We start from the raw sequence: 24,662 nt of genomic DNA, 5'->3' as shown, positions 1-24,662 counted from the left end.
TTCCACAGATGGTCGAAGACACGCTATCGCAATGACGTTATTTGACCTCATTTTGAAAGTGTGTGTGTTCTGAAATTACTGATACGCCTGACCTTGAAACCAGAACTCTCAAGTGTCTTTGATTGTTGTACATGCAATAAGTCGGCTTTGTCAGTCACAAATTGCCTGACAAGGCCAATATCCCGTGTTCTTTGTACAGTGTCAGGTCAATCAGTCAATGACATGTAGATTGTGTTGATGATGGTAATATCACCGAACTCTACCGCTTACAATAGGATGACGCTTTTGCCCTGCGTTAAAATGGAATGATTTGTCAGTAGCATATGCCCACAAGATCAGTCTGAATGTAATGAAAATCAAAATTGAACTGACGTTGTGGCAATCAATGAGGTATTTTCTTGAATTTCCCCAAGCCAACCTTTTCTTTGATGCTGCATGCAACGCAAAGAACGCGGCCAATGAAAGCTTCTCGATTTTCTTTCTTCAACGTTTACACACATCCTTTCCATTCAGTCTCAGTTGACGTGAACTTAAATTAAGCGAAGAAAGTCGGCTTGTATTGTCTCGTTTGATTTTGATCAATGCCTCATTTGCAATATTTTACTTGTGACACCCAAGACATGATCGCAAAAGATGAAGTCATCGACATCCCAAAGGCGTGGTCTCACTTCATTTCGAAGCGAGAACAGTATCGTATCTGTCCTATGTCATCTTCGGATTGTGAAAACGCAACTTGTCGCATCAAAGAATGGCTAAGGAAGATGTCTAATTCCGATTACTGGGTGGAGCTGTCCGTGAGCGATGGTACATGTCATCTTTCCGAAGTGGTGGATCCCGATTGCAACCAAGAGCAAGTGGTGGACACGTCTCAATTTGCTTCTTTAGTAACGCTTTCCTACAAGAACGGAGATTACTTTAGGGGAGAGTTTTCAGAGGATGGTCATGAGCGATATGGAACTGTTTTCAAAATCGGACAATCAGAGAAGAAGATCAGCGGCACGTGGAAGAATGATGCTTTGGAAGGACCAGCTTGGGAGGAATCTCCCGAAAATGGCACAAAATTTGGAGCATTTATCAAAGGAAGAAGACAAGGCATTCATCGCATCTTAGGCCCGTCCGTGGCTGAATATCATCATTTGAAATACGTGACATTCTTTGAGAGTGATGTCCCGACAGGATTGACTTGGAAGGGTATGGTGGGTGGAGCTTTTCTCCTGGGGCCAGCGACTCCAAATGGAAAGATATCTGGACCCGCTTGCATGTACTTGTATCCGGACTTGTCATCAGTCGTCTTAGGGACATTCGAAAACGACCGCTTGGTAAGAGGGTGTTGGGCCACCGTGGAAGAGATAGATTTCGTCAATGGAATTCTCGTTCCCAAAGTAGGCGAGCCAATTCTCCAGCATGGATTCCTCTTTCGAGATGTCTCTACACGGTCCTCCATCTCTAAACTGCCGCTATTGCAAGATTTCTGGGAGAGTAAGCGGGTTCAAGTTCAGCGATCCCAAGTGAACGACAACGCTGGTGAAGGTCTTTTTGCCAAGATTCAGTTCCAAGTCGGGGATCTCATCTGTTTATACAACGGGATTCGATATCGGTCTGCAAGAGGCGATGAAGGTTCTGACTATTGCATTAAACTCAATTCCGAAATTGACATCGATATCCCTCCAGAATTCACCGATTTGAGTGCGTATTGTGCCACTTCCGGTCACAAGAGTAACCATTCGTTCCTTCCCAATGCCAAGTGGGCAACCTTGGACCATGTTCGATTTGGATTGATTTGCGCCGTGAGAGCCACCAGCATTATCCAACCCGGGGACGAAATCCTTGTCAATTATGGGATCCGAATGGGTATTGCCCCTCTGTGGTATAAACAACTATGGGTGGAACATTGCAAAAACGAGCTCCACATGAGTAACGAGGATATTTTGTCCTGGTGTAATCGCCAGTACTCCATGAATGGAATCCTTGTTCAACTGCCATTATAAAGTTCGCCTAATGTAAATATTCATATTGTACAGGGACTTCCCATATTTCCACTAAACCTTGCCAAATAAACACCTTGTCAGGATCGAAAACTTGCCCAAACTCAATTGCTTATCCCTCCAAAGCGACTTAAAATTGATGGTGTGAGTGAGTAATTCGAGGTCTCGGGTGGAAATAAATATAAGCTCGTGCCTTCTCGTGGTCCAAACATTGGGCTCAAAAGTGTTCGTAAATGCTTCCAGTTCATCTCCACATTTCAAGCTCTACACAATGCAATCGCACATTGCGATATTGCTTGTCTGTGCCTGGACCAAAATTCAAGCTTTGGAACAAGAAAAATATTTGGAAAATCGAGTTCCATGCTTGGACCGGTCTATCCGTTACAACAAAAGGCCCACTTCGATTGTTAAAGTAGATGCCCAACTAGCGGTTGTTGCTTTCCATGCTTTGTCTTCGGTGAACATGGAATTGATATCGGATATATATTTGTACGAACAATGGCGTGATATCCGTTGCAGCTTTCGAGGCCTTCCCGGACAAGGAACGGTGCTTCAGTTGTACTCCAGTCAAGGAGGCGAGAAGAGTCACACGGGTTTGTCCAATTTGTGGAGCCCGGATACCCAAATCTTGAACGCCAAGAAATTCCACAAGCCCGAAACGGTGACCCAGATCCGACACAGCGGGCAAGTGAAAACACGAACCCGATGGTCGGTAACATCAAGTTGTCCCATGGATCTCCGGTTGTTCCCCATGGACCGTCAAAGATGTTCCCTCATCATCCAAAGCTCGGCCCATCCAGATAACGAGCTGCTGTACTCATGGAGCAAAGGCAATCGATCGAAATTGGTCTTCATACAAGGCTTAGATTATCAAGATCGAATGACTCCGGAAATCCGTCTGATTGGATACAGGTTCAGCGAGAGTCTTAGCCCCATCGATGAGCTGACAGATCATCAGTACAGCCAGATCATTGTGGATGTGTTCCTGGAACGTCCCTTGGGCTATTTTTTATGGGAAGTGTACATGCCCGCCAGTTTCATTGTGGTCATATCATTCACCAGCTTTTGGCTGGATCGAGCGGCCACTCCTGCCCGAGTTAGTCTCGGCGTGACTACGGTCTTGACCATCACAACCCTCTTGTCATCGGCCAATATCAACCTTCCACCCACAGCCTATCCCAAGTCCATCGGGATCTTCTTGGCGGGGTGCTTTTTGTTCACGTTCATGGCTCTAATCGAGTATTCGGCTGCCAGTTTTTTGGAACGGAGACGCACCGGGAATCGCCAATTAGTGCGAGTGCAAAAGCAATCAACCACCAGTAATGGATCCGGAATGAATGATGGCAGAAGGTTTACTTTGTCCAATGTCAGAGATCCATTGGGATGGCGACCCTCAATCATCGACTTGTATTCTCGTTTTCTGTTTCCTGTTGCATTTCTATTATTTCAAATCATTTACTGGTTAACTTGTTACCTTTGCCAAGAGGCTTGGCCTAATGACATGGTGTTGTTGAATCGTGCTTAAATCAATGAAGCACATTTTTTAACATCAACCTGGTCCAAAAATGACATGCTGTTATTCAAAATAGAATTGTCCCCGTCAGCAAATCATCTGTACTAGATTTGGCATTTAGCCAAGGGTAACCCTCCCACCTCGAAATGGGGTAGCTTGTAATCGACAAAACGTGGAACAGGGAAGAAGTGAATCCAATCACCATGGGTGAAATCAAAGATTCGTTGTTGGAATTAAAAGACTGGCTTTTGGAGCGAGTGTGTGACGAAAATGATATCATCGTGGACGAGATCCAAGAAGAGTTTGGCAAGATTCTCGCAGAACAAGATGAGCTATCTAGCAATGCGCCTAAAGGCAGTCCAGAGTATATCGCCAACCATGGGCATCTCAATTCATCTTTGGGACAGTTGAGGGCCAATGAGTGCAAGAGCCTCGTGGTGCTGAAAGAAAAACAAAAGATTCACGATGGAATCCGATCTTGCTGGTATGGTGGTAAAGTGGATGATTTGGGTCGTCCACATGGCGAAGGCATGCTCAAGTATGAGAACGATGAAGTCTTCCAAGGAGTTTTTGACCATGGGGTGCTGAATCGGAAAGGTAAATTAACTTCGCCTGGAGGAGTGACCATTGAAGGAGAGTGGAAGGATGGCCTTATGCACGGAGAAATGAGGAAAACCAACATCATTGGAGGTTGGATCGAAGGCTATTGGGACCAGGGGGTTCCATTCGGATTTCAGCGAGAGTTCGGCAGCAAAGAGTTCTATGGTCGAAGAACTTTGAAGTTCTGTGGACGGTACTTTCGTGGCGTCCGAAGAGGTTTCTGCTGGAAAGGATGCCTCGGGGGTGGTTTCATTTGCGGCACTGTAGACGAACATGGAGAGTTTACGGGCAATGATATCGCTTTCATTTATCCGGACTTTCATAATGCCATCAAGGGACAGTTCGAGAACGAGTTACTTATCCAAGGACAAATGTGCAGTCTGAGTTTCTGCGATTTCGTAAACGGAATAGCGATTCCATCGTTCACAGAATCTAATGGACCCGTGATCTCGTATGAGCAACCATCACTCCGTCAGATTGCTCGGAATCCATTGATTCCTGATCATTGGGAAAAATCCATTGTCGAAGTTAAGGACTCTAATCTTCCTCAAGGTGGCGATGGCCTATTTGCCAAGTGCCATCTTCCCAAGAAATCTTTAATTTGCTTATTCAACGGAATCCGAATGAAGCTCACGACCTACGCTGCCGAGCACATGCCTCCTTCGGATTATCGTATTCGATTGAACGCGGATATTGACCTTGATATTCCGGATGATTGCGTTTCGTTAAAGAAATATTGCGCCACACTTGGACACAAGGCAAATCACTCATTAACGCCGAATGCAGAATGGTGCTTGGTGGAACACCCCCGTTTTGGACTCATTCGAGGACTGAATAGCCAACGTGATATTGCTGCGGGAGAAGAAATTTTGGTCAATTATCAGATGAACCTGGCCGATGCACCGGAATGGTATCAAAAGGTGTGGCTGAAACATCAGAGAGAACACAAGAAGATGAATGACCACTCGATAATGCGTTATCTCGAACGATATTACGACGACACTGGCAAACGTGTCCATCTGGATATCACCGATGATCACTTCTACGTCCCAAACCCAATGGGAGTGACATCTGTCGAGGTCTTAGAAGAGTTCCAGCATGAAGATATTGAAGACGCTGTTGCGACCAAAGAGTCGTTAGCCGCTGCCGAAAAGCTCCTTAAAGTCAAGTTGGGTCAACAAAATGGGACCCTTCCCTCGGCAAGGCTCAAACCCGAACTTGATATAGAATAACGTCCTCTTTGTTTTACCTCGCGTCATCCGTCCGTACTCTCAAGAATGTGTTTGCCGACAGATGAGCTCTTAAGCTTCGCCTTGATTTGAGGTGAAGGCCAAGCTGTTCGTCAAAATATTGGCACAAGATCAAACCCGATTAGATCACCTGTTTCGTCCCCTACCCCAAGAGCCGAGAGTTGTAAACACTGCCTTTTTGAGACAGGAACTGGATCCAGTTTAAGATCGGTCATGGATACCGAGGGAGTTATAAAGCAATGGCGTAAATTACTGCCAAGACATAGTGGATTGAAGCATGTGCTTGCTCTACAAGAGCGACATCAGCAGCATTTGGATTGTTTATTCGATATAGATAACAGTGTTATTGAGGTGGATATTAAGGATTATGATGTTAATTTTGAAGATCTGGCGGCAAGCCCCAATAAATCCCTTGAACTTTTCCGAGCCAAAAACAAAGCACACCGCTTAGAAGGCTTCTTGAGGGACGGAGTTTTCATCGGTAACACATTGAAGACATGGTCTAATGGGTCTAAAGAATTATTTTTCATGAAGAGTGGAGTCAAACACGGCTTCTCCGTTTCGTATGATAAGAATCTGCGCTTAAAATGGTTTGGCCTTTTTCGCAACGGACGACGGGAAGGAACTTGGTGGGAATTCCTCGAGAATGACTGTGGTTGTTTCGTTCACTATTTTAAGGATGATCAGAGTGAAAATCAGAAAATATTTTTATACCCAAATTACCGCATTGGATATCAAGGGCACTTCGAAGGTCACAATATGATGGAGGCTTATTTAATCCAGGTGACTGGCATTGGGATGGATTCAGGTGTACTACTGCCCTTGGTCAAGACAACCTGCCCTGCCCCGGCCAAACTTTTGAATGGAATCAATATCGACCCCTTGGTTTCAGATCCTCTCGAGTCTCAAATGGTAGAGGTCAATTTGTCTTCGATACCTGGAGCAGAAGAAGGGCTCTTTGCTAAGAGGTCCTTTGAGCCCGGAGACCTTGTGGCTTACTTCAATGGCATTCGAATTAAAGTGGACGAAGCCCAACCTTCCGATTACGCTCTCTATCTTGAAGAAGGTTGGATTCTGGATATTCCTGAAGATTTGAGATCATTATCCAAGTACAAAGCTACCCTGGGACACAAGGTTTGTCACTCATTCGAAGCCAATGCAGAATACTCACACGGGTTCCACCCAAAGTACGGAAACATTCGGATCATTTTAGCCACCCTCAAAATTACCAAAGGCCAGGAAATCTTCTGCAACTATAAGTATTCCTGGGCCAAGTCACCAGAATGGTACAAAGCCAGTTTGATGGCTTATCTACGCACCAAGGGAAAGTCCGAGGAAAAGATAAAGCAAGTCATCCTTAACTTGGAATCGGACAAAACGCAGACCCGCCGCTATGATCAAGTTACATGAAGATATTGAATGGGGAATTTACCTTTTTTCCTGAACGACGCCACTAAAGAGCCCTCCCTACCTCCACAACATGTGTTGCACTTCTAGATTCCTCTGATCTATTCACCACCACATACAACGCAACTCCAGGCACGACGAAAAGACTCCAACAGGGTTTCCAATAAAATTGTGTATCGCTATTATTTCGTGCATTCAATTTTACTCGATAGAAAGGATGGACGAGGACTCGTTCGAGAATAAGAGACAGTTGACGGACTTTTTGTCATACTCATTCACGTAAATGAAGAAATCAGTTTTTGTCACTCACTCGTGATTCGTGATTCGTGTTTTATTTCTTAAAACTAAGCAAGATTTAAATCATCAAAATTTGAACGAAGACCGCCAATCCCCACAAGGTGAAGTTGAGCTGCCAATAACCGCTGCTAGTAGTTTCTTCAACAATCAATCTTTTAGTTAGTTCCTATTTAGATGCAAAAACCCTGCTCTTTGTCATTTTTGTTCTCTTGCTCAAGAAATGTACTGATAAAGCATACCAACTATTTGAATGTCAAATTGGCACCTGTATTTGGCTAACGTTGAATGGGTCATTAGGCATGACCACTCTTGAACGATCATGCATTGGCCTTCAATATTTGCACGGCATGCTTTTCATTTTTTGGACTTGATTGTCAGAGGGTGTCAGTGACCGGGATTTGTGAACCCCTCAGTTATTTTCATCAAATGGATTTTCCTGATCAGTGGTATTCCCAGACTATTCAAATAACATATATTTGCATCCTGAACCTCTAATTGCATCATTTGCATTTTTGGTCCGTGTTCACATTTTTATGTATTTTAGACTTCTTTTGGCCGATTTTGATTGTGCCAAAAAAATTGTATTTTCGCATATTAATGAGAAATTGGCGCCCATGAAGTATGCCTGTACTTGACAATTCAGGGCCCCGCTTGCCATCTCTTTCCTAGGACACAGTGTCTGGAAACAGTGGAAAATGTTGAATGGGCATATTTTATCACCCAAAACCGTGTTCACATTTTTATGTATTTTAGACTTCTTTTGGCCGATTTTGATTGTGCCAAAAAAATTGTATTTTCACATATTAATGAGAAATTGGCGCCCATGAAGTATGCCTGTACTTGACAATTCAGGGCCCCGCTTGCCATCTCTTTCCTAGGACACAGTGTCTGGAAACAGTGGAAAATGTTGAATGGGCATATTTTATCACCCAAAACCCCACAAGTCAAAGTTGTTCTATTGACAATATCTGTGGTTCTTTTGGAAGTTTAGTCTTTGATTACTGTTCAGATGCTGATGCATTGGAATCTGAGCATACCAATATTAGAATATTTCTGTCTAGTTTAACAAATTGTTTAAGATAACTCAGTATGCCATAACAATATAAATCATCTTTGAACTGTATATTTGTGTCCTTATTTGAATCCTGGGCTTGTTTTTTGTATCTTTATTTGCATCTTGAGGTCCTTTTTAATGCATAATTTTGATAACCCTACCGATCAGGCATCCAAGATTTTGTTGAAAAAAAGTATGAAATTCTCACAAAGTTTAGTTTCAAGTTTACAAGTCGGCCTTTTTCTAGTAAGGTCTTAGCACAAAAGAGGCGGATTACCCTTTGTTTATGATTTATATGATACGTTACTCATTTCGGTGTGGCAGACTTGTGCTCTCAAAATAAAGCCTACAATGAATTTGATTTCATTATCACATATTTCATATCAAGTTAAGGTTTTTTTTAAGAAAAAAGCTTTGAAATTCATGACAAAAATCACGAATCCCTCGTGCTTTCGTTGGCTTTTTGTCCAAAGTGACAATCAACTCTGAACTCTGAATCGATTTAAACAGTACTATTGCAGCCAATCGTAACTTCCATGAATAGAAAGTGAAAACTTTCCGCTGTTTGTACTTGGGTACAAAACCAAATCTAGCGACGGTAGAGTCTTTAGAAATCCTTGGTTTGATAGAAAACAGACTTGTTTGCCGTGCAAGCAATACACATGTGTTCTCATTATCTAAGAATGCGAAGTCAGGTAGATTCTTGCATCATTTGATGCATAAGAACGACAAACCTCAACCTAACGCACAAAACTCACCAGCCTTAAAATGCCAACAGTAAAAAAGGACGCGGAAAATCCGTTCATCTCCAAGTTTAAAAGTTGTGCCTCAAGTGATTATCATCAATTTGAATTCGACGACTATGTCACTCCGTCACTGTAATACTTCAAGTGTAATTCGAAGGTTTCCAACCTTTCCAGCAATTATCCCTCTCCCTTTTGCTTAGAGACAAATTGATAGATGGCCATGTCCAAGTTTTCAAAGTTGAATAGCGTAATACAAATATTTGATGTGGCTGTAAGTCGACTTTTTGATAAATTTCCTTAAAAAAGCAGGATAACTCAATTAATACATTGGCTTTTGATAATTTTATTCGTTTGCGGGTAGGCGTTCCGAATCAGAAAGTCCGGATACAAAAAAGCATCCAAAATCGATCCAAAAGTGTAAATGATATCTTTTGAAAAGTGAATGATTTTAAGGAACTTCATGATCCTTCAAAAGATCAGCAACCTCTGTGAGAGAAATACATGTGTGAGAAATGTGGCTTTCGATTGCTCATTTTTGTTACATCTTATAGTTTTTTTGTAGTCCCACAACCAGGACGAGCATTTCTAGAAGATGTTGTATGAGGAAAACTATCAATATTGGTAATCAACTCAACAAACCATTTCTGAAAAACTAAGAATATGTGTAGAAACAACCCTGTTAATCTGTCAAAACGTTCAACATATTCATATGGCGCTTTATCAAATATGTTTAACAAAAATTGCGAAAAGTTAATGAAAATGTAAAATCCAAAATTGAAAAAACTTGAGCAAATGGTTTTCAGTTTCAAATCATTGAAATATTGATCCTTGTTTCTAAAGAAATACATCTGCATCGATTTTGGATGTTTTTGTTTCCATTGCTTTTGTTATTAGATGCTTATATTTCGGAACTTTCTGCGGAACCTCTTGTTTCGTATGTTGTACCCTAAAGCGAGCTTCATTTTTATCACTGAAAATTACAGACAATAACTGCCCCAAATAAAATCTTAAATTGAGGGTGAAAAATAATCGAAACAGGTTTTAATGAAATATCTGATCATGTTCCTTTGTTTTATTAACCGTTTTGCATCAAACGTTGACCACATGATAAGTGCTACTAATTTCTTATACCAATTTTGGCATTTCTATTTTCGAAAACACTCTGTACAATGTACGAATACATCGACGTATCTTTAAGTTACTCTTTACATTTGACAGGAAGTACGTATGTTTAGAAAATGAATATTCACCCGGTCTATTCTGCCCCGGGCCGTCTAAGTTCGACGTTTGATAATTCTCATTTTAAAGTACAACATGTGAGTCCGCAGTTTCATTCCAACCTCCGTTCACTTCGGTGTCTCTTATTCTCAATGGGGAGGGAAAAAATACAATGTGGTCAGGCCTACCTGAACACCGATTACTTCATGGCTTGGGAACCCTCAAGGCAGTCCAAAACCATCGAGATCCTCTTGCAGGGGGATGAATCACTGTTTGACCAGGATTGTCGAGATTTGTGGGAGAACTTCGGCGCCAAAAATCATTTTTCGATTGTCACATCGCACAAGAAATTTATCAGCAAAGTGTATCAACGATTCCGAAAATGCTTTCCAAATGTACTCGAGGAGCAAATAGTTCACCATGACGATACCAAGTTCAGTTTCATCGAAGTCGTTGGTTACACGGACCGATGGGTGTGGCAAAGAAATGACACGGAAATCTGGAGACAAGGCAAGTCCAGTTTTTGGGTTTTCAATCTTTTTTAATGAACAATTATAAATTTTCACTCACAAGAAGCAACAAGCAGTTTTTAATGGTCATGCACTATTTAAGTTCTCAAGGTTTCTTAGCTCAAACAATTAAGGAAGAGCGCCCAGCAAGCGAGCAATTCTCTTGAATTCTGACCATTGATAATGCGTCATTTAGCAAGCTAAACGTTTTACATCAATGCAAATGTTATCTGATCTACGCTTCATTGAGAGAAGTAATAATGTCTATGTTTCAAGTTGGATTCTCTCTTTTTTGTGTTGAATTTTTGCATCATGCTCTGGGACCATTTGGTTCATAACCAAAGTCGGTGCTTGGTTCCAAAAATTTAAGAGATTTACTAGCTTCACTTAAACATATCAAAGTGTGTTTGTGAGTGCATTTTATGATCTTATGTAATATCATAGCTCTGAAAAGGAGGAGAAGCATTTCGCCAATATATAATTGTGAGACTTAGACGCAATCACCTATTAGTCAATCTTTTTGTTCTTCATTACGCATTGCACATTGTTTACTATCCATGGATTACACGTGAGATTATTACTGTGTGAGCATCCCTGCAGTGATTGTAATAGCTTAGATCTAACCTCCCTTGACATTAGGCAAGAACTCTTACCAAGTTCTGGGCATCTTTTTGTATCAGGATATTGCGGCGAATGTAGCCAAAAGGGAAAAACTAGTTATTATATCTGTTTCTAACAACCTTACACACTTCGAGACTTCAAAAAATACTTACCATGAATGTGCGCATGGCTCATATGTTATTCTTTCATACAATCTGATGAGCTCTATACATATCGCAGTTCAAAAGATTACAGTGCGTCTCCTCTAAAGTGTGGATTTTACTCTATGGCTTATAGCTCCCTTATTTTTTAATGAACCGCCAAGTACGATACCGCGTTTGTTCCAATCAGTCAATGGGCCTGTCATTTTTTTAAATCTATAATAGCCTGATCAAGTGTAACCTAGTTAAATACCTGTAATCTAAAGAAAGAGTACGACTATGACTCTCAGACATTGTTCTATTTTATTTTCTAGTAGGTTAGAACTCAATAGTTTCAGTATAGTCAAATATTGTCATTCTTTGAGCTTGCTTTAGTCACTTAAATTATAATTAGGGTTTTAAGATATAAACGTTAATAAAGACCAAACCTTAGAGTGTCCAAATTTTTTCAGCCTTAAGTTTCTAGCCCAACAAGAACCTAATCCCATAGTTGTGGTAGCTGCAACAGTCATTTTAGAGATATTTATAATTATTTATGTTCGTTAGGTTTGGTAACGCAAAAGTGAACCATGAAGTGAAAAGTGGACTAAATAGTTGATAGATAATTACGCCTCATAATTTTACCTATTATACCATAAAAGTACGGAATGATATTTTGAAAATTTATATAACTTTAACATGATTTGCATAAAAGACTAATGTTCATTTGTTCCAAAAACGATTCTCCATGAAACCGTACACAAACGCAGTTAGCTTAATTGATGTGACAGCGATTGTTTCTTCCATAAATTGTAAAAGCCCTGAAATTTCACTATGACTCACCGTAATTTCATAACAGATCAACATCGGTCTCTTTTAGTATTACTAAAGATTTTATAAGCCTTCGTTTCTTTCCTTATGATTGGCGAGTGCCAAAGTACAAGCACTGCTTGTTTCATAATGAGACATCTCGCGGCAAAAAAGGAAAGACAGCGTTAGTAAACCCTGTACTAACGTTAGTTCTTGCGTAAAGAAAGAGAATTAACAACCCTAGACAACAATGTAAATGCGTTTACAGTGCTGTTTTGGATTATTGATACCATCAAATAGGTAATCACAGAAGGATGTTACTAGAGTTGTTTTGTTTCCTATGATATCACATTAGTAATGGATGTTGGGAAACCATTAGCTTGCCTCAAAATTTTACCCTGATTATTCTCACATCAAACTTAGGCAATCTTTTTGATTGATAATAACTCATTACTTGGAAATTAACTATTGCCTTTAATTTCCAATCATTCTGGTACCCTTCATTTAATTTTGATAATCATTTGATCCCAATACTCCTATTGAGGGCTCTATAGGGTGATAGGCTGCAACAACAATGCAATATAGGTTTTTATTGTTTATTGCTTGAGCAACTCATACATCAAGTTTGATGATAAATTAATTCAGTTATTTGTGTGGCGGCATTACTATTAACTGCTATATCAGAACTCTCATCACTAGAGACACTGCAAATATTCAACTGCTTTTGGTGAAATAGAGAAATAATATTTTCTTTAAATAAGGCAAAATATCAAAGAAACAGGCCCAATAATTAAGAAAATGAAAATATTTGATTCACAGATATTATAAATTGCTATTGTTTTTTAATCCATAGTAAGTGTGAAATTTGTACACCACTCTACAGTACACCATCGAGTTTTTATGATTAAATTTCAATTGAGCCAAAACAGAGTTACTAAGTAATAAACTTTACAATACTTTATCTAATGAATTTGTCAACTACCAATAACTCACTGAAGTTAAATGGCCAGTTGTGTTGAAAAGAGGCTGTACCAAATGGATTATTTTCTTTGCACTTTTACTTTGGTGTACCTGTGTCACAAAATCTCAAATTGGGTGTTGCAAACTTTACTAAAGCCACGAAAAACGATGAAGCATTCATATGAGTTTAAAGAACAATATGTAGCTCACAGCTAGTTTGTCTACTTTTGGATTGAGGGCCATTCGCAAAGTGAGAACAATTGTTTCATAACAAACGCGTCAAATCACTTGAAATTTGGTCAAGATGTTTCTGAAACAATTTTATACAAATAATATTACTAGCAAAAGGATATTAACTGACTGTGTTTAGAGCAAATTCTTGCTTTATCAAGAAAACCTAATTAGCACTTTTCAGCTGTTGTACTTTAAGACATGTTTAAATACCTCGCCAACTCGTCAGGGCTTGCGAGCTGCCCACGTGGCAGAGGATTTGGCATCTTCTGCCAAAACAATGGCTGCACTATTGTAAATGAGCAAATGGAGCAAATAAATGCGATGGAAATGTGAAATTTCGACTTATTTGTAGGTAGCATGTGTCTTTTTGTGTGATTCAGTTCAATGTTAATTAGGTCAGGATAAAGTCAGAACTCTCATGAGAAATACGATAAACCACCATTTTAAAACAGGACATTGCAGTTTTACAATCAACCATAACATGGTTAAAAACCTAATTTGAAAATCAACCACAAGGTGATTGAAGTGTTTTGGCAGCCCCATTTTCCCTCTACTATCGGGAGTCTCGTTGAATGAGACTCTTTAACTTAGAGCTTTTAGAGTCTCGTTGAATGAGACCGCCGAAGGCTGCCACGCTAGCCAAGTCACAGTGTGCTGCATGTAAGACTGATTTTTTAAAAAGGTGAAACACCGCTTTGTGGGCGCCAAAAGCATGCTAAAAAAGGTGATATCAAGCATTTTTTTCTAAACTCAAACCTGGGGACGCTTACGTGCGCCCTTCAGGTGGTTGTAATCAAAATTTGAAAAAGAACCATTTCCAGGTTGAAATGCTCCCAATGCCCCCTTTATATACCACTGACAATTACAAGTACAAGTAAAAAAACGCAAATCGATCAAAAATGAGATTTGCGAAAACTGGGCTTAGTAGGCAAAAATGTCCTCCCGGCCCCTAACCTGTGAATATCGATATAGACAAGAACACAAACTTCATCACTTTTTGTCGCAACAACGATCAAGGAAAGATATCATTGTAGCTGAAAACAGTTAACCACATATCTACACCCTACATTGTCCATCAATTCAATCAAAATAAACCGAGATTAACCTCAATGTTTACTAACTGACCACCATCATTTTGGCTTTATGTTTAATCATTCTAAAGTCATATGTAAAACTAATACTGTACTACATTTTGCATGCTTCTAGCTACAGTTTATTATGAATCAAAAGTTACAGATTTAGTTCTTTTCTCTTGGAACAGCTGTGGAACACCATTTCCAGAACAGTCCTCACCACCCACAATACCATTCAGCGAGCTCAGAGGTCAAATTCTCTTTCGCTAACAAGAAAGATATGAAATTTGTGGACATGCCCATTGCCGGTACAGTTGAAAACAACGAGCGCTACTTCTGAAACCTGATTTCAACTGGAAAAAAGTGTGCTGTTATTACAGATCTGGAGGAGAGCATTATTGACATGTTGGCTTGCGAGTGGGAGAGAGGTTTGGCCGGATCAGCCACAGCAACGAGCTCGGAGTTGGCCACGATTAGCCCGGCTTATCTAAAACGGTACACAAAGGCGGATCGAGAACGAGTTTGTGGTTATTTGAACGAGATTGACACCTCTGGCCTTTGAGCCAACTTTGCATTTGGGTTCATTAACAAGCTCTCGACTGAAACAGTTTGGCCTATGATAACAGACTGAAATATACAAACAATTGATTTCCATACTTGATTTATGTCAATCAAAAAAACGGCATTGGATTTCGATTGTTCTGTAAGTGCTAAAGTCTAAGGGTTGAGCCTCATATCGCACTTTCATCTACATCTAGTTGTTTATTTAAGCAACTGTTTTCAAAGTTCGCGATGCATGCAATTGAAGTTTGGCCCGAAATCCTCCACTGGTCTGCTGAATTGGGCACATCATCTGCTATGTAACTTTAATGACGATTAGTTTGTAATTGCCATCAGCTTGATCTCATCACTCTTTGTAGGGTAAACCGGAGATACTCTTGTATGAAGTATAGACAAGGTGCCCTGGTCAATTTGCACCATGCTGGTATAATGTTAGGCATAGACCAGTGAAAATTATGGACGTACCTCGACCAAAACTAGTCATAACAAAAGGCCAATTCAGCCGCAATTACCTTTAGGCTGTCTGCAGAAACTTTGGTCCGATTTGTTAGTCAAGATATCAGGGCTGCCAGACATATGTTGAAAATCGCGTTTTCTTGAGCTTCAAGAAAGCTATGGACAGGACGAACCTACAACAAGACAAGACTAATGGTGCAGCCCTGGTGACTAGTCTTGGTCATCGAGATACGTCCATAATTTTCAGAGGTTTATGAGTTGGGGGTTAGTCGTAATGGTCTGATCAGTCTGCTTGTTCCACTCTTCTCCCTCACTTCCTAAGCGTAGGGCAGACTTTGATTGCTTTCTTGGGAAAAATGGGAATTTGAATTGATACAACCACTCCAAGTGTTAATTGGAGTGCGTTACCCGTAGTCATTTCCCTGTAAAAAGCTATGGTATTCAATGTCTAGTCATCGGTTAAAAAATGACCTGGAGAGCTTCACCCTTTACAACTACTTTGATTCAAGTGCAATTTCACGTTATTACAATCACTTGGAGTGGTTGTATCGTGAATCATATAAACTGCAGTTGAAGTTTTATTTGTCAGTGCCAGCTACCAGGGCATTAGTCGTTCCTAAAAAAGGAACGAATTACAGCACAATTACGTACACTTTGGTCAAAAATTGTAATTCGTTACAAAACCGTTACTCGGAAAAAAGGTAATGGCGTTACTTGTTACCATCACTTTTAATGAAGTTTTAGATGACCAATATTCAATGGTTTCGCCCCATCAAGACCATACTTCTCCAAAGAAATATGGTCTTTTGATTCAAGCATTGCTAATGCGTAATATTTGAAGATTTCGTGTCAACATCTTTCAATAATGAACCTTGGCATTTAACCTTGGCATAATTGTTCGAAATATATTGCATTACTATGCTTTGAGGAGTCAAGATTTAGACCCTGCATGGGATTATGATTGTTGAAGGTTTGATTCAATATTGCAAAAGTCAAGATGGAAAAACAGTATTAGACATTGTCAAGCTGGTAAAGCTTCCCTGTAAGAAGCCTATCCCTTTAGTTGTGGAAATGGGGAGGCTTTGGAAATTTGATGCATCATACTCAAGCCAAAGAGAGGATTTCCTTGCTTGAAATTGGACTGTATCAGGCCTTCAGTCCGACGGGATTTGATTGAGAAGCTGTAAACAATAAAGTAGCAAATGCAACATGATCTTAAACAAAGAACACCCTCAGAGTAGGTAAGAGCCAGCAGAATTGTCAAGCCTGACATTCATTGTTTATAGCTAGATGAAAACAAAACAAAAATGGCAATTTCTGTTGAGCCTTAACTTTCTTGAACTGTCACGAGATAAACGAGGAATCAAAAACCATTCTGGAAGCTGTAAAAGGAACGAGTAACGAGTAATCTATTAGTTTGGGGGTCGCAACAGTTACACAATTTAAAATGTAATGGGATTACAATTTTGTTTTCGAAAAAAGGAACGAATTACTGTAATTTCGTTGCTTGTAATTTCGTTACTAATACCCTGCCAACGGAATTTGATTGAGAAAATGTGAGCAATAGAGTTGCAAATGAAATTTAAAATTTAAAACCAATAACATCCACAAAGTACTTAATATTAAGCAATTTTTAACCCTGACTTTGTTTGATCATAAATTTCATAATTTGCTAAATGGAATTAGCAACAAATGGCAATTTCTGTTGAGCCTTAAGGTTCCTCAATTGTCATGGAACAAAAAATTAAAGGCCATTCTGGAAGCTGGAAAAGGAACGAGTAACGAGAAATTCTTTTAGTTTTCGAACCGTTACAATTACACACTCTAATCAATGTGATGTAATTACAGTTCCTTTTTCGAAACAGGAACGAATAACGATTTCTTTGTGGCTCAAGACTTATCTGATATATTGTAAGCAAATCAAACTTCTTGAAGCCATGAGTCATACTGGAGGCTTTTCTTCTGTAAAAGCGAGAATGGTGGGAGCTGAGAGTTACCGATTCTCTTTGGTCAGATTTAACATGGGTGGAAGAAATCCCTCCTCAATTCTTTTGGACAAGTTCACGATCGAGGTGACGGCCTCACTGATAGGGCCTAAATTAGAGCAATAAGAAATCATGGGTAATCAAGTGAGGGTAGACAATTTCTGACTCGTCCTACCACCAAATTTGATGACATGGTACGTCCCCTTCAATGAGCTTTCGCTTTTAAGCAGGTCTTTGAGACTTCGAAAATAGTTGTCTACTTGTTTTCCAAGCTCTCTGCGAAGTTCCTCTTCAATCTCCGGTGGAATATCTAAAAAATGAATGAAAAAAAATTAAATTGTTGTTCCAATTTCAAAGGGGGAGATAAGTGGCTCTCCAGTAACTACCGGCCGATTTTTCTCACTTCGAATATTGCGAAGGTGTTTGGGAAGATCATGAAGTCCAAACTTGTTGAATTTCTTGATATACATGAAGTCCTTCCTCCTAGCCAACATGGGTTACGAGCACTTTTTGTACGGTTACTCAACTGATTGAACATATAGAGCAGGTTATTGAGGGGCTAAAGAGCCATGAATCAGTCGATGTAGTTTATCTCGACTTTGTCAAGGTTTTTGACAAGGTAGATCATGGCCTTTTAGTTACAGGCTCCATGAGATAGGGATCCAAGGCAAGGTTCTCAATTGGTTAAGAAGTTTCATTTTATGGTAGGAAGCAATTGGTTAAGGTAAAGGGGTCCCTTAGTGACATACATGACGTCAAGTCAGGTGTTCCCCAGGGCTCCATCTTAGGGCCCCTCCTTTGTTATAATATTCATTGCCCCGCTTCAAGAGCTTAGTCTAACTGCCAGCCTCTCTTCTTATGCTGACGATACTCAGTTAGTTTCTGGTAGGAATGGCCGAGATTCCAGTTGCCTGGCAAAGGACTTCGATCGAATCTACTCTTGGGTAACTGAGAGTAATATGGCTCTGAACGGAAAGAAATTCCGCTGAATGACCTTTGGGTCAACCCCTTTGAATTCTTCACTTGTAGATTAGAGAAATAAAAATATTGAGCAGGTCTCATCTATGAAAGATTTAGGTGTAGTCCTCCAAAATAATCGAAATTTCGATGAGCATATCCAGCTGAAGGTGGGTAAAGCTTTTCAAATGTGTGCTTGCATATATCACACGTTTAAGTCCAGAGATAGCATCACGATGCTAACTCTGTACAAGTCGATTGTCCAGCCACATCTTGAATACGCCTCACCCATTTGGGCTCCAATGAGTTCAGCAGGTTTGCAAAAGGTCGAGCAAGTCCAAAGATGTTTCACTAGGAACATCACTGGAATGAGAGAGCTCTTATATTGGGAGAGGCTAGAAAGGTTGGGACTGGACAGTGTTCAGAGAAGGTACGAAAGGTATCTGATACTGTACGTCTTCAAAAGCATCCATGAGCTTTATCCCAACCCAGGATTTAGGGTCAATTGTAGTGACCGTAGAGGCTTAATATGCGTTTTGAGAGAACCTTCAAGCCCTCGAGAATCCAGGCTAGTTCGAACAATGAAGTCCACATCTCTTCTTTCTCGGGCTCCTTCATTGTTTAATTTGCTTCCCTCTAATATTCGTAGCGAAAACGTAGGCCTTGTTGATCCGGTTGCATATTTCAAGTGAGACTTGGACCAATTTTTAGATCACAATCCAGATCAACCCTACATTCAAGGACTAGCTCGGTCTGCCAACTCAAATTCGTTGCTAGACCAAATATCATACGAAGATTAAAAGGTCAGAAATAGAAGAATTATAACCTTTCATTTCAATAGTACTGGGGATAACATTCCCTGTAGCGGTTAGAAATGCCCGTTTAAAAACAAACCAAAAACAAAACCGATAGAATCTCGAGTCGGTCAATAATATATCACTCACTTTTTCCATACTTTAGTTGTAGGTTCTCCATCTCTTCCGCTTTCCAGTTTCGTATTGACTCCAAGGGCCGATTGTCGAGATACAAGAGGTAGACAAAGCGGTTTTTTTGGAGATCTTTCACTTTGAGAACACAATATTCACAATGACGATCCTTCCCATTATTGTTGTACACATAAGTCACCTAGAAACGAACCCATGATGTAAAGATTCTTCTGAGGTGAAACAATTAACCATTTTCGTTCATTACCGGCTTGGGCATATCCAAAAGCTCTTTTTCGTCCTCATCTACATGCATGAGGCCATTCATCATGGCCAAATTGAAATTTCGCAATTTCAAATGAGGCCAGTAGAAATCCGAGGCCAGGTCAGGCACAAAAATGAACTTACTAACGCTAAGCAGTCCATAACCAATATCGTGCCGCAAGAAATGATTCTTGATAGCTTCTCGCCCGATCGGATCTAACCAAAACGGTTGCAAAAGATGTTTAGATGGCAAATATATCTATATGTATATATTTTTTACACGTGTGAACGACAACTCACCAACCAGAGACTTGACCAGCATGCTATAGAAACTTTGTGCTGCTACATGGCCTACGTTGGTCTTCTTTTCCAACCGCATAGTATCCTTTTCCAGGATTGTCTTTGACAAACAAAAGTTATACCCGTTAGGTTAGGTAATAGACATGATTTCTAATCGAATAATTACCAAAGTGCCTCGGCAGTGGAAAAATAGGCAGTAAATGAAAGTAGTCACACCAAAAAGTGACCATATGTATCCGCTGAGGCAGACAGCTCGGATTGATCCAAAATTCTACACTCAATGTGAATCAGGTATGAAACAATCGGAGGGACGAGAAGAATTCGAACTCACCGCAATAAGTAGGAAAAGACCCAAAAGTGGTAGAATTTGCAATGGACGGTAGATCTCATGTATGTTCTCTCGCAACTTGCTCCAACTAAACCCGTGTTTAACGACTTGAATGGTCCTCCGAATCAATTCCATGGTTAGAAAAGCGGACAACAAAGCTACGCATTCTGACATCAAGTCAATGAGAGTAATTGTTCTAAAAGGTTCTCCATCTTGAACAGACATTGGTTATATCCGGATGCCGAAGAGTATATCCACCTTTCGCAACCAGAATCAAGGGTATCAATTGGGTGGTTAAGAATAAGATTGGATTCCAAATGGTTCTGCCGTCTGAAACGCAATCAGTGACTCATTGATATGATTTGACAACTGAAGTGAAGCAATGTGTTTAAGTCAAAGTTATAGGTTTATTCGATGTTCTCCATCATAATTTCTGAGAAGAATACACACATTCTTAGCAACCAAGGAGGAGTGGCCAGCCATGAATCTGGCGTCGGCAATTCCAATTGAAATCAAAAAGAAAAAAACTATTCTTATCTAGGCACAACGGTCGATCCAAGACGAACAGGATTGCCCATCTTGGACCACAGCTTTGGGCGAGTTCTCGTTCCACTTGACCAACTTCTTCAAGGCTTGGTCGAACAAAAACTCAATTCGAACGGCTTCAACTCCTGATTCTTGCTCTTCTTCAAGACTAGGAAGTAATTGAGTGTACATGAGGTACGCCTCCAGATACACGTGGTTCTCTCGGAGGGTCTGAAAGATTTGCTCCACGTGCTCTTCACCCGTTTCCGACGAGGTTTCGGTTTCGCTCCCATCGACGACACCATTCGAATGAAGCTCCACCCGAGAGCACTCACCTTTGTCGGGTTTCATGGAACCTAGGCTGGAACCGATGGATTTCCCCGGGGACCGCTTGGGTCTAGGAAGGTCTGAGCTACTCGTTCCAAACTGAACTTTCCTAACCTTCCTATCACCAGAAGTGTTTGGAGAGCAAAGGCTTCGAGGTCGCTTCCGCTTGGGAGCCGATTTGGGAGTGGTTTGATTGAGATTGGGAAAAATATCTTTGACTCTAGAGCAGTCAGGTGGGGTAGTAAGTGTGCCATGGGGTTTAGTCTTCTCCACATGACATTGATGGCGCACCCAAGCGGAATAATCTTTGGAGTGATATCCGCAGTTGTGACAAAAGTAGCCAAGATGATTGTTGACAGAGCTCACATCCGGGGATTTCGGAACTTGCTCCGGAACTTTGAAGGTTCCATCTTTGATCAGGGGCGAGGTACCGCGTCTCAGTTTATTGTACTCGAGAAGGTCGTCGGGATTGAAGGCATCTTGAATGTCATACTTTGGCTCCAAGATCAAATGCTGGAGACGTGAATGGTCAAGGATAGCTTTTCGTCCCTGAAACGGATTGAAGCACACCCGGCATTTGTACGTCACATGAACGGACTCGAAATGACGGACCAAGTTGGTTCGCTGATTGGTGGCGTATTCGCACTTGGCACACTGCTTCAATTTCTCCAAGCACACCTTGGGACTCATCTTCGTTTTGAAACCCTTGGGGCTCTGGAGAAGATCTTGGGCCTTAAGTGAGGAGTGGTTTTCTTCAACCTTGGACGATATTTTCTTTATCGTAGCCGGTTTCTTCCATACCGACCCTTCGGTGGAATCATGTTTGCGACGGAGAGCTTTATCACCCGGAGTAGGCGTGTTGATTGTGCGCTCAGCCAAAGGATGACGCTCTCGAAAATGTTGGCGATAGCTATTCATCCCCATGATGGGAATATTGCAAGTGTTGCATACTTGTAACTCATGTATATTTAAACTGTGTCGGGCCAAAGCTCGCGAGTCCGGACAAATCTCGGGACAACGTTTGCACTGAAGGCTCAAAGCGTGGGAAGTACGCAAGTGCCTCATAAATTCACCTCGAGATCGGTCTTGATGGCGGCAGAGGATACACGCCCGTAACACGTGGGATTCATGGAAATGTTGGGTCAATCCTGTGCCCATGGGGAAGACCTTCTGACAAACACAGCACACATGCCCATCATCATAGAAGTGAGCCAACTTGATGTGGAGCATCATATCATGACGTCCCTGGACCACTTGCTGACATTTCAAACACGTCTCGGTGGTATGGACACCCTCAAGATGCGACACGAGGTCAGCATGGCAACTGAAGGTCTTGTGACAAGCTGAGCAGGATTTCTTCTCAATGGTCGAGGTGGGGTTGGCCTTGGTGGGCCCTTGACAGGTGACCATGTGGGATTCTAGTGCATCCTCACTGATCAATTTCAGATGACATTGGGCGCATTCTCGTGGGGTGGCCAATGGCAATTGCAAGGCCTCTTCCGGCCATAAAATCTTGGTCATGGTGAAAACGGTTCAAGCTGAAAAGGAAATACAGATATTGCATCATGCATTGGCCACTACCATTCGAGCAGCATGGCCTCGTTGGCGGCGACTTTCATCATCTGTAATTTGACGAACGACAAAGTTATCCGTTACTCGTAGCAAATGTAAATTCAACCGTTTCAGGTGCCGATCTCTGACCAAAAAAATGAATTGGTGTCCCAATTTGATTCATTATTTAGTCACAGGTGGACGAGTTTTACAATAATTGCCGCTTAATAGCCCCAAGACTCTGGTGTAAGTGTCCTGTCTAAATTTGTTCTTTGGCTAATCCAAGCTTATTAACAAACATATGCATAAGGTAAAAATTTATTATTACCCGATCAAACGATAACGATAATACACTCACTTCTTAGCCTAGAATGGAATCCTACCCGTGAAATGCCCTGACAAGTTCAATCCGGCGGATCAACGGGTTCAACACAATCGTATCTCGCTCTCAACCATCCCAAGGGTCCGGGGTCCTTCAGATTCGATGGGAAACACCCGATACACCACTCCGAAGTTTGCCTCTTTCTTCTTCTGCTATGTTTCCGTGTGTGTTCTTCCAGGATCAACAGCTGCATCCTCCGTTGCGTTTGTCTCTTCCTCGCTCTTGGACACCTCGTCGTCCGTGGTGCATGTTCCTGCCTGGGCCAATTGCCGCCGGCGGGCCAAGTCAGGTCTCTGAAGGGATCATCCTGGGCGACAGGGGCCAAGGGCCAACAATAAGATCGAGAACATCGAATCCGAGCAAACCGGGATTGAACCGGCAGGAAAAAGGGAATCGTTAGAAGTTGGAATCCAACCAATCCAACGTTGTCGTCGTGATGGGTCGACCTTGTCGGAGATTAGAGCACAAACGACGACCAGGATCTTCCTGCCAGGGATGGCGCCAATCCTGGGCAAAAAAAATCTTAACAACTCAACCTCGATCGACGGAAGATTGGAGAAATCAGGAAAGCGGGAAATTGTTTGAAATTGAAGGATCAGCGAGTAACATTGGGTGAGAGCTATTGGATTGACAACGCCAGGTAGATCACTGTTCTGTGCTCCTTTCATTCTCAGCCGGCTTTTTCCTTTGTCTATCGACGCATCCCTGTTATGAAGTTGTCAAAAAGTCATCGGTCTGATTTCTTCTTTTCTGAGCTCTTTTGGCAGTAGTAGCCAGGGTCATTTTCATTTTTCTTCTGACATTTCATGGTTTATGATCCCATGTTGTTAGTGTTATGCCATAGTATCATTACAGATGTCAATTTGTATCGAGTCTTTATAAAGACAAATCTGATGTGGGGTGCCATTTTGCCAGCATTAGTTGTATTAGTTGTAGTTTAGAATGGCACAACTTAATCAGATAGTGAATGTATTCAAATCGTAACAACAATTATGACTGTATCTCCTTGATGTGTTATTTCTTTTTCTTACAATACAAAGTGAAAGACAAAGTGAAAGATGTTCACATATTAACACAAATAACTAATCCAGAATCGCGATAAGGATCCCTACACAACTCTACGTACAACATGTGAATTAGCGCCGCAAGTGTAAGGGCAAAATAAGCAAATTTTGCAGGCATTCGATTGATCGAAAGACCGGAGACTGTCTTTTGGTTATCTTTCCACATTTTTCTGGATCGCTTATCTAATAATTGGCATTTCGCATTCACACTAAAATAATTGATCATGGTATGAGGTGATTTTGGTGACCACTTTCTGTCAGTGGGAAAGATACGTTAGTGGTAGTTTTAAGGAATGTTGGATTTTGTTCGTTATGAAAAATAATCCAGTTTATTGGAGTTGATTGTGATTGAGAGATTAAATTGATTGATGGGTTTTATGGATAACAAAAATTGTTTCCTCTTGTATTTAGGAAATCCCGATCCCATCATCGAATAGTATTGACCTTGCAACTTGATACGCAAAATTTATAGTGACTATTTGAATCAAAGTCCTTAATCCTGGACAAGCTAATCGACTATTTAATGAATGCGCTTAGTTAACTTCAAGCCGACCTCATATTTATCAAAAATGTATTTACTGGACCTTGTTAAAGTGAATAAGTTTGTTTACGGTGGATTTATGGCCAAGATAAATCCATACTT

General features: G+C 41.0%; 8 protein-coding genes across 9 annotated transcripts in view; 6 read left to right on the top strand and 2 right to left on the bottom strand.

Moving 5' to 3' along the window:
- The first annotated feature begins 178 nt into the window (after positions 1–178).
- LOC131878780 (histone-lysine N-methyltransferase SETD7-like) lies at positions 179–2,008 on the top strand. Its single transcript, XM_059224905.1, has one exon. The coding sequence runs from the start codon at positions 582–584 to the stop codon at positions 1,986–1,988; it is 1,407 nt and encodes a 468-aa protein (XP_059080888.1). The 5' UTR covers positions 179–581; the 3' UTR covers positions 1,989–2,008.
- Positions 2,009–2,256: 248 nt separating this feature from the next.
- LOC131878791 (gamma-aminobutyric acid receptor subunit beta-like) lies at positions 2,257–3,630 on the top strand. The gene has a single exon (XM_059224916.1). It carries the CDS (start codon positions 2,257–2,259, stop codon positions 3,508–3,510), a length of 1,254 nt encoding a protein of 417 aa, XP_059080899.1. The 3' UTR covers positions 3,511–3,630.
- LOC131878774 (histone-lysine N-methyltransferase SETD7-like) lies at positions 3,620–5,769 on the top strand. The gene has a single exon (XM_059224892.1). The coding sequence runs from the start codon at positions 3,702–3,704 to the stop codon at positions 5,328–5,330; it is 1,629 nt and encodes a 542-aa protein (XP_059080875.1). The 5' UTR covers positions 3,620–3,701; the 3' UTR covers positions 5,331–5,769.
- Positions 5,562–7,064, top strand: LOC131878800 (histone-lysine N-methyltransferase SETD7-like). Its single transcript, XM_059224930.1, has one exon. It carries the CDS (start codon positions 5,562–5,564, stop codon positions 6,756–6,758), a length of 1,197 nt encoding a protein of 398 aa, XP_059080913.1. The 3' UTR covers positions 6,759–7,064.
- A 2,924-nt stretch (positions 7,065–9,988) lies between these two features.
- On the top strand, positions 9,989–15,060 carry LOC131886107 (uncharacterized). The gene is made up of 3 exons (XM_059234351.1): positions 9,989–10,580; positions 14,585–14,704; positions 14,777–15,060. The coding sequence occupies exons 1-3, from the start codon at positions 10,091–10,093 to the stop codon at positions 14,956–14,958; spliced, it is 792 nt and encodes a 263-aa protein (XP_059090334.1). The 5' UTR covers positions 9,989–10,090; the 3' UTR covers positions 14,959–15,060.
- Positions 15,061–17,303: 2,243 nt separating this feature from the next.
- On the bottom strand, positions 17,304–20,512 carry LOC131877483 (uncharacterized). Its single transcript, XM_059223201.1, has 7 exons — positions 20,174–20,512; positions 20,009–20,113; positions 19,843–19,942; positions 19,547–19,758; positions 19,300–19,480; positions 17,574–17,708; positions 17,304–17,507 (listed from the first exon to the last, which is right to left on the bottom strand). Exons 1-7 carry the CDS (start codon positions 20,393–20,395, stop codon positions 17,407–17,409), a joined length of 1,056 nt encoding a protein of 351 aa, XP_059079184.1. The 5' UTR covers positions 20,396–20,512; the 3' UTR covers positions 17,304–17,406.
- Positions 20,513–20,557: 45 nt separating this feature from the next.
- On the bottom strand, positions 20,558–23,129 carry LOC131877179 (zinc finger protein Xfin-like). 2 transcript variants are annotated; one of them, XM_059222821.1, is made up of 2 exons: positions 22,932–23,129; positions 20,558–22,560 (listed from the first exon to the last, which is right to left on the bottom strand). In XM_059222821.1, the coding sequence occupies exon 2, from the start codon at positions 22,541–22,543 to the stop codon at positions 20,708–20,710; it is 1,836 nt and encodes a 611-aa protein (XP_059078804.1). In that variant the 5' UTR covers positions 22,544–22,560; positions 22,932–23,129; the 3' UTR covers positions 20,558–20,707. The 2 variants fall into 2 exon arrangements, with proteins under 2 accessions (XP_059078804.1, XP_059078877.1); XM_059222894.1 differs by having other exon boundaries at positions 22,957–23,129.
- Positions 23,130–23,428: 299 nt separating this feature from the next.
- The window catches only part of LOC131877341 (uncharacterized), a 3,728-nt gene continuing 2,494 nt past the window's right edge, over positions 23,429–24,662 (top strand). The window contains exon 1 of the mRNA XM_059223085.1: positions 23,429–23,567. The gene's annotated coding sequence lies outside the window, so the exon portion shown is untranslated. The remainder of the gene's footprint in view (positions 23,568–24,662) is intronic.

Source organism: Tigriopus californicus, chromosome 1, assembly GCF_007210705.1.
Source record: "Tigriopus californicus strain San Diego chromosome 1, Tcal_SD_v2.1, whole genome shotgun sequence".
Lineage (NCBI taxonomy): Eukaryota > Metazoa > Arthropoda > Copepoda > Harpacticoida > Harpacticidae > Tigriopus > Tigriopus californicus.
The sequence above is the reverse complement of the archived record's forward strand: the minus strand, read 5'-3'. Positions and strand labels throughout refer to the sequence as shown.

What these genes read in the sequence shown, in the direction of transcription:
- LOC131886107 (XM_059234351.1), top strand. Translation starts at nt 10,091, where the DNA reads ATGAATATTCACCCGGTCTATTCTGCCCCGGGCCGTCTAAGTTCGACG. An exon ending in CACGGAAATCTGGAGACAAG is followed by an intron (nt 10,581 to 14,584) that starts GCAAGTCCAGTT and finishes CTCTTGGAACAG; the next exon opens with CTGTGGAACACCATTTCCAG. An exon ending in TGTGGACATGCCCATTGCCG is followed by an intron (nt 14,705 to 14,776) that starts GTACAGTTGAAA and finishes CTGTTATTACAG; the next exon opens with ATCTGGAGGAGAGCATTATT.
- LOC131877179 (XM_059222821.1), bottom strand. Translation starts at nt 22,543, where the DNA reads ATGACCAAGATTTTATGGCCGGAAGAGGCCTTGCAATTGCCATTGGCC.
- LOC131877483 (XM_059223201.1), bottom strand. Translation starts at nt 20,395, where the DNA reads ATGTCTGTTCAAGATGGAGAACCTTTTAGAACAATTACTCTCATTGAC. An exon ending in TCCACTGCCGAGGCACTTTG is followed by an intron (nt 19,943 to 20,008) that starts GTAATTATTCGA and finishes TGTTTGTCAAAG; the next exon opens with ACAATCCTGGAAAAGGATAC. An exon ending in ACAACTAAAGTATGGAAAAA is followed by an intron (nt 17,709 to 19,299) that starts GTGAGTGATATA and finishes TTCATTTTTTAG; the next exon opens with ATATTCCACCGGAGATTGAA.
- LOC131878791 (XM_059224916.1), top strand. Translation starts at nt 2,257, where the DNA reads ATGCAATCGCACATTGCGATATTGCTTGTCTGTGCCTGGACCAAAATT.
- LOC131878780 (XM_059224905.1), top strand. Translation starts at nt 582, where the DNA reads ATGCCTCATTTGCAATATTTTACTTGTGACACCCAAGACATGATCGCA.
- LOC131878774 (XM_059224892.1), top strand. Translation starts at nt 3,702, where the DNA reads ATGGGTGAAATCAAAGATTCGTTGTTGGAATTAAAAGACTGGCTTTTG.
- LOC131878800 (XM_059224930.1), top strand. Translation starts at nt 5,562, where the DNA reads ATGGATACCGAGGGAGTTATAAAGCAATGGCGTAAATTACTGCCAAGA.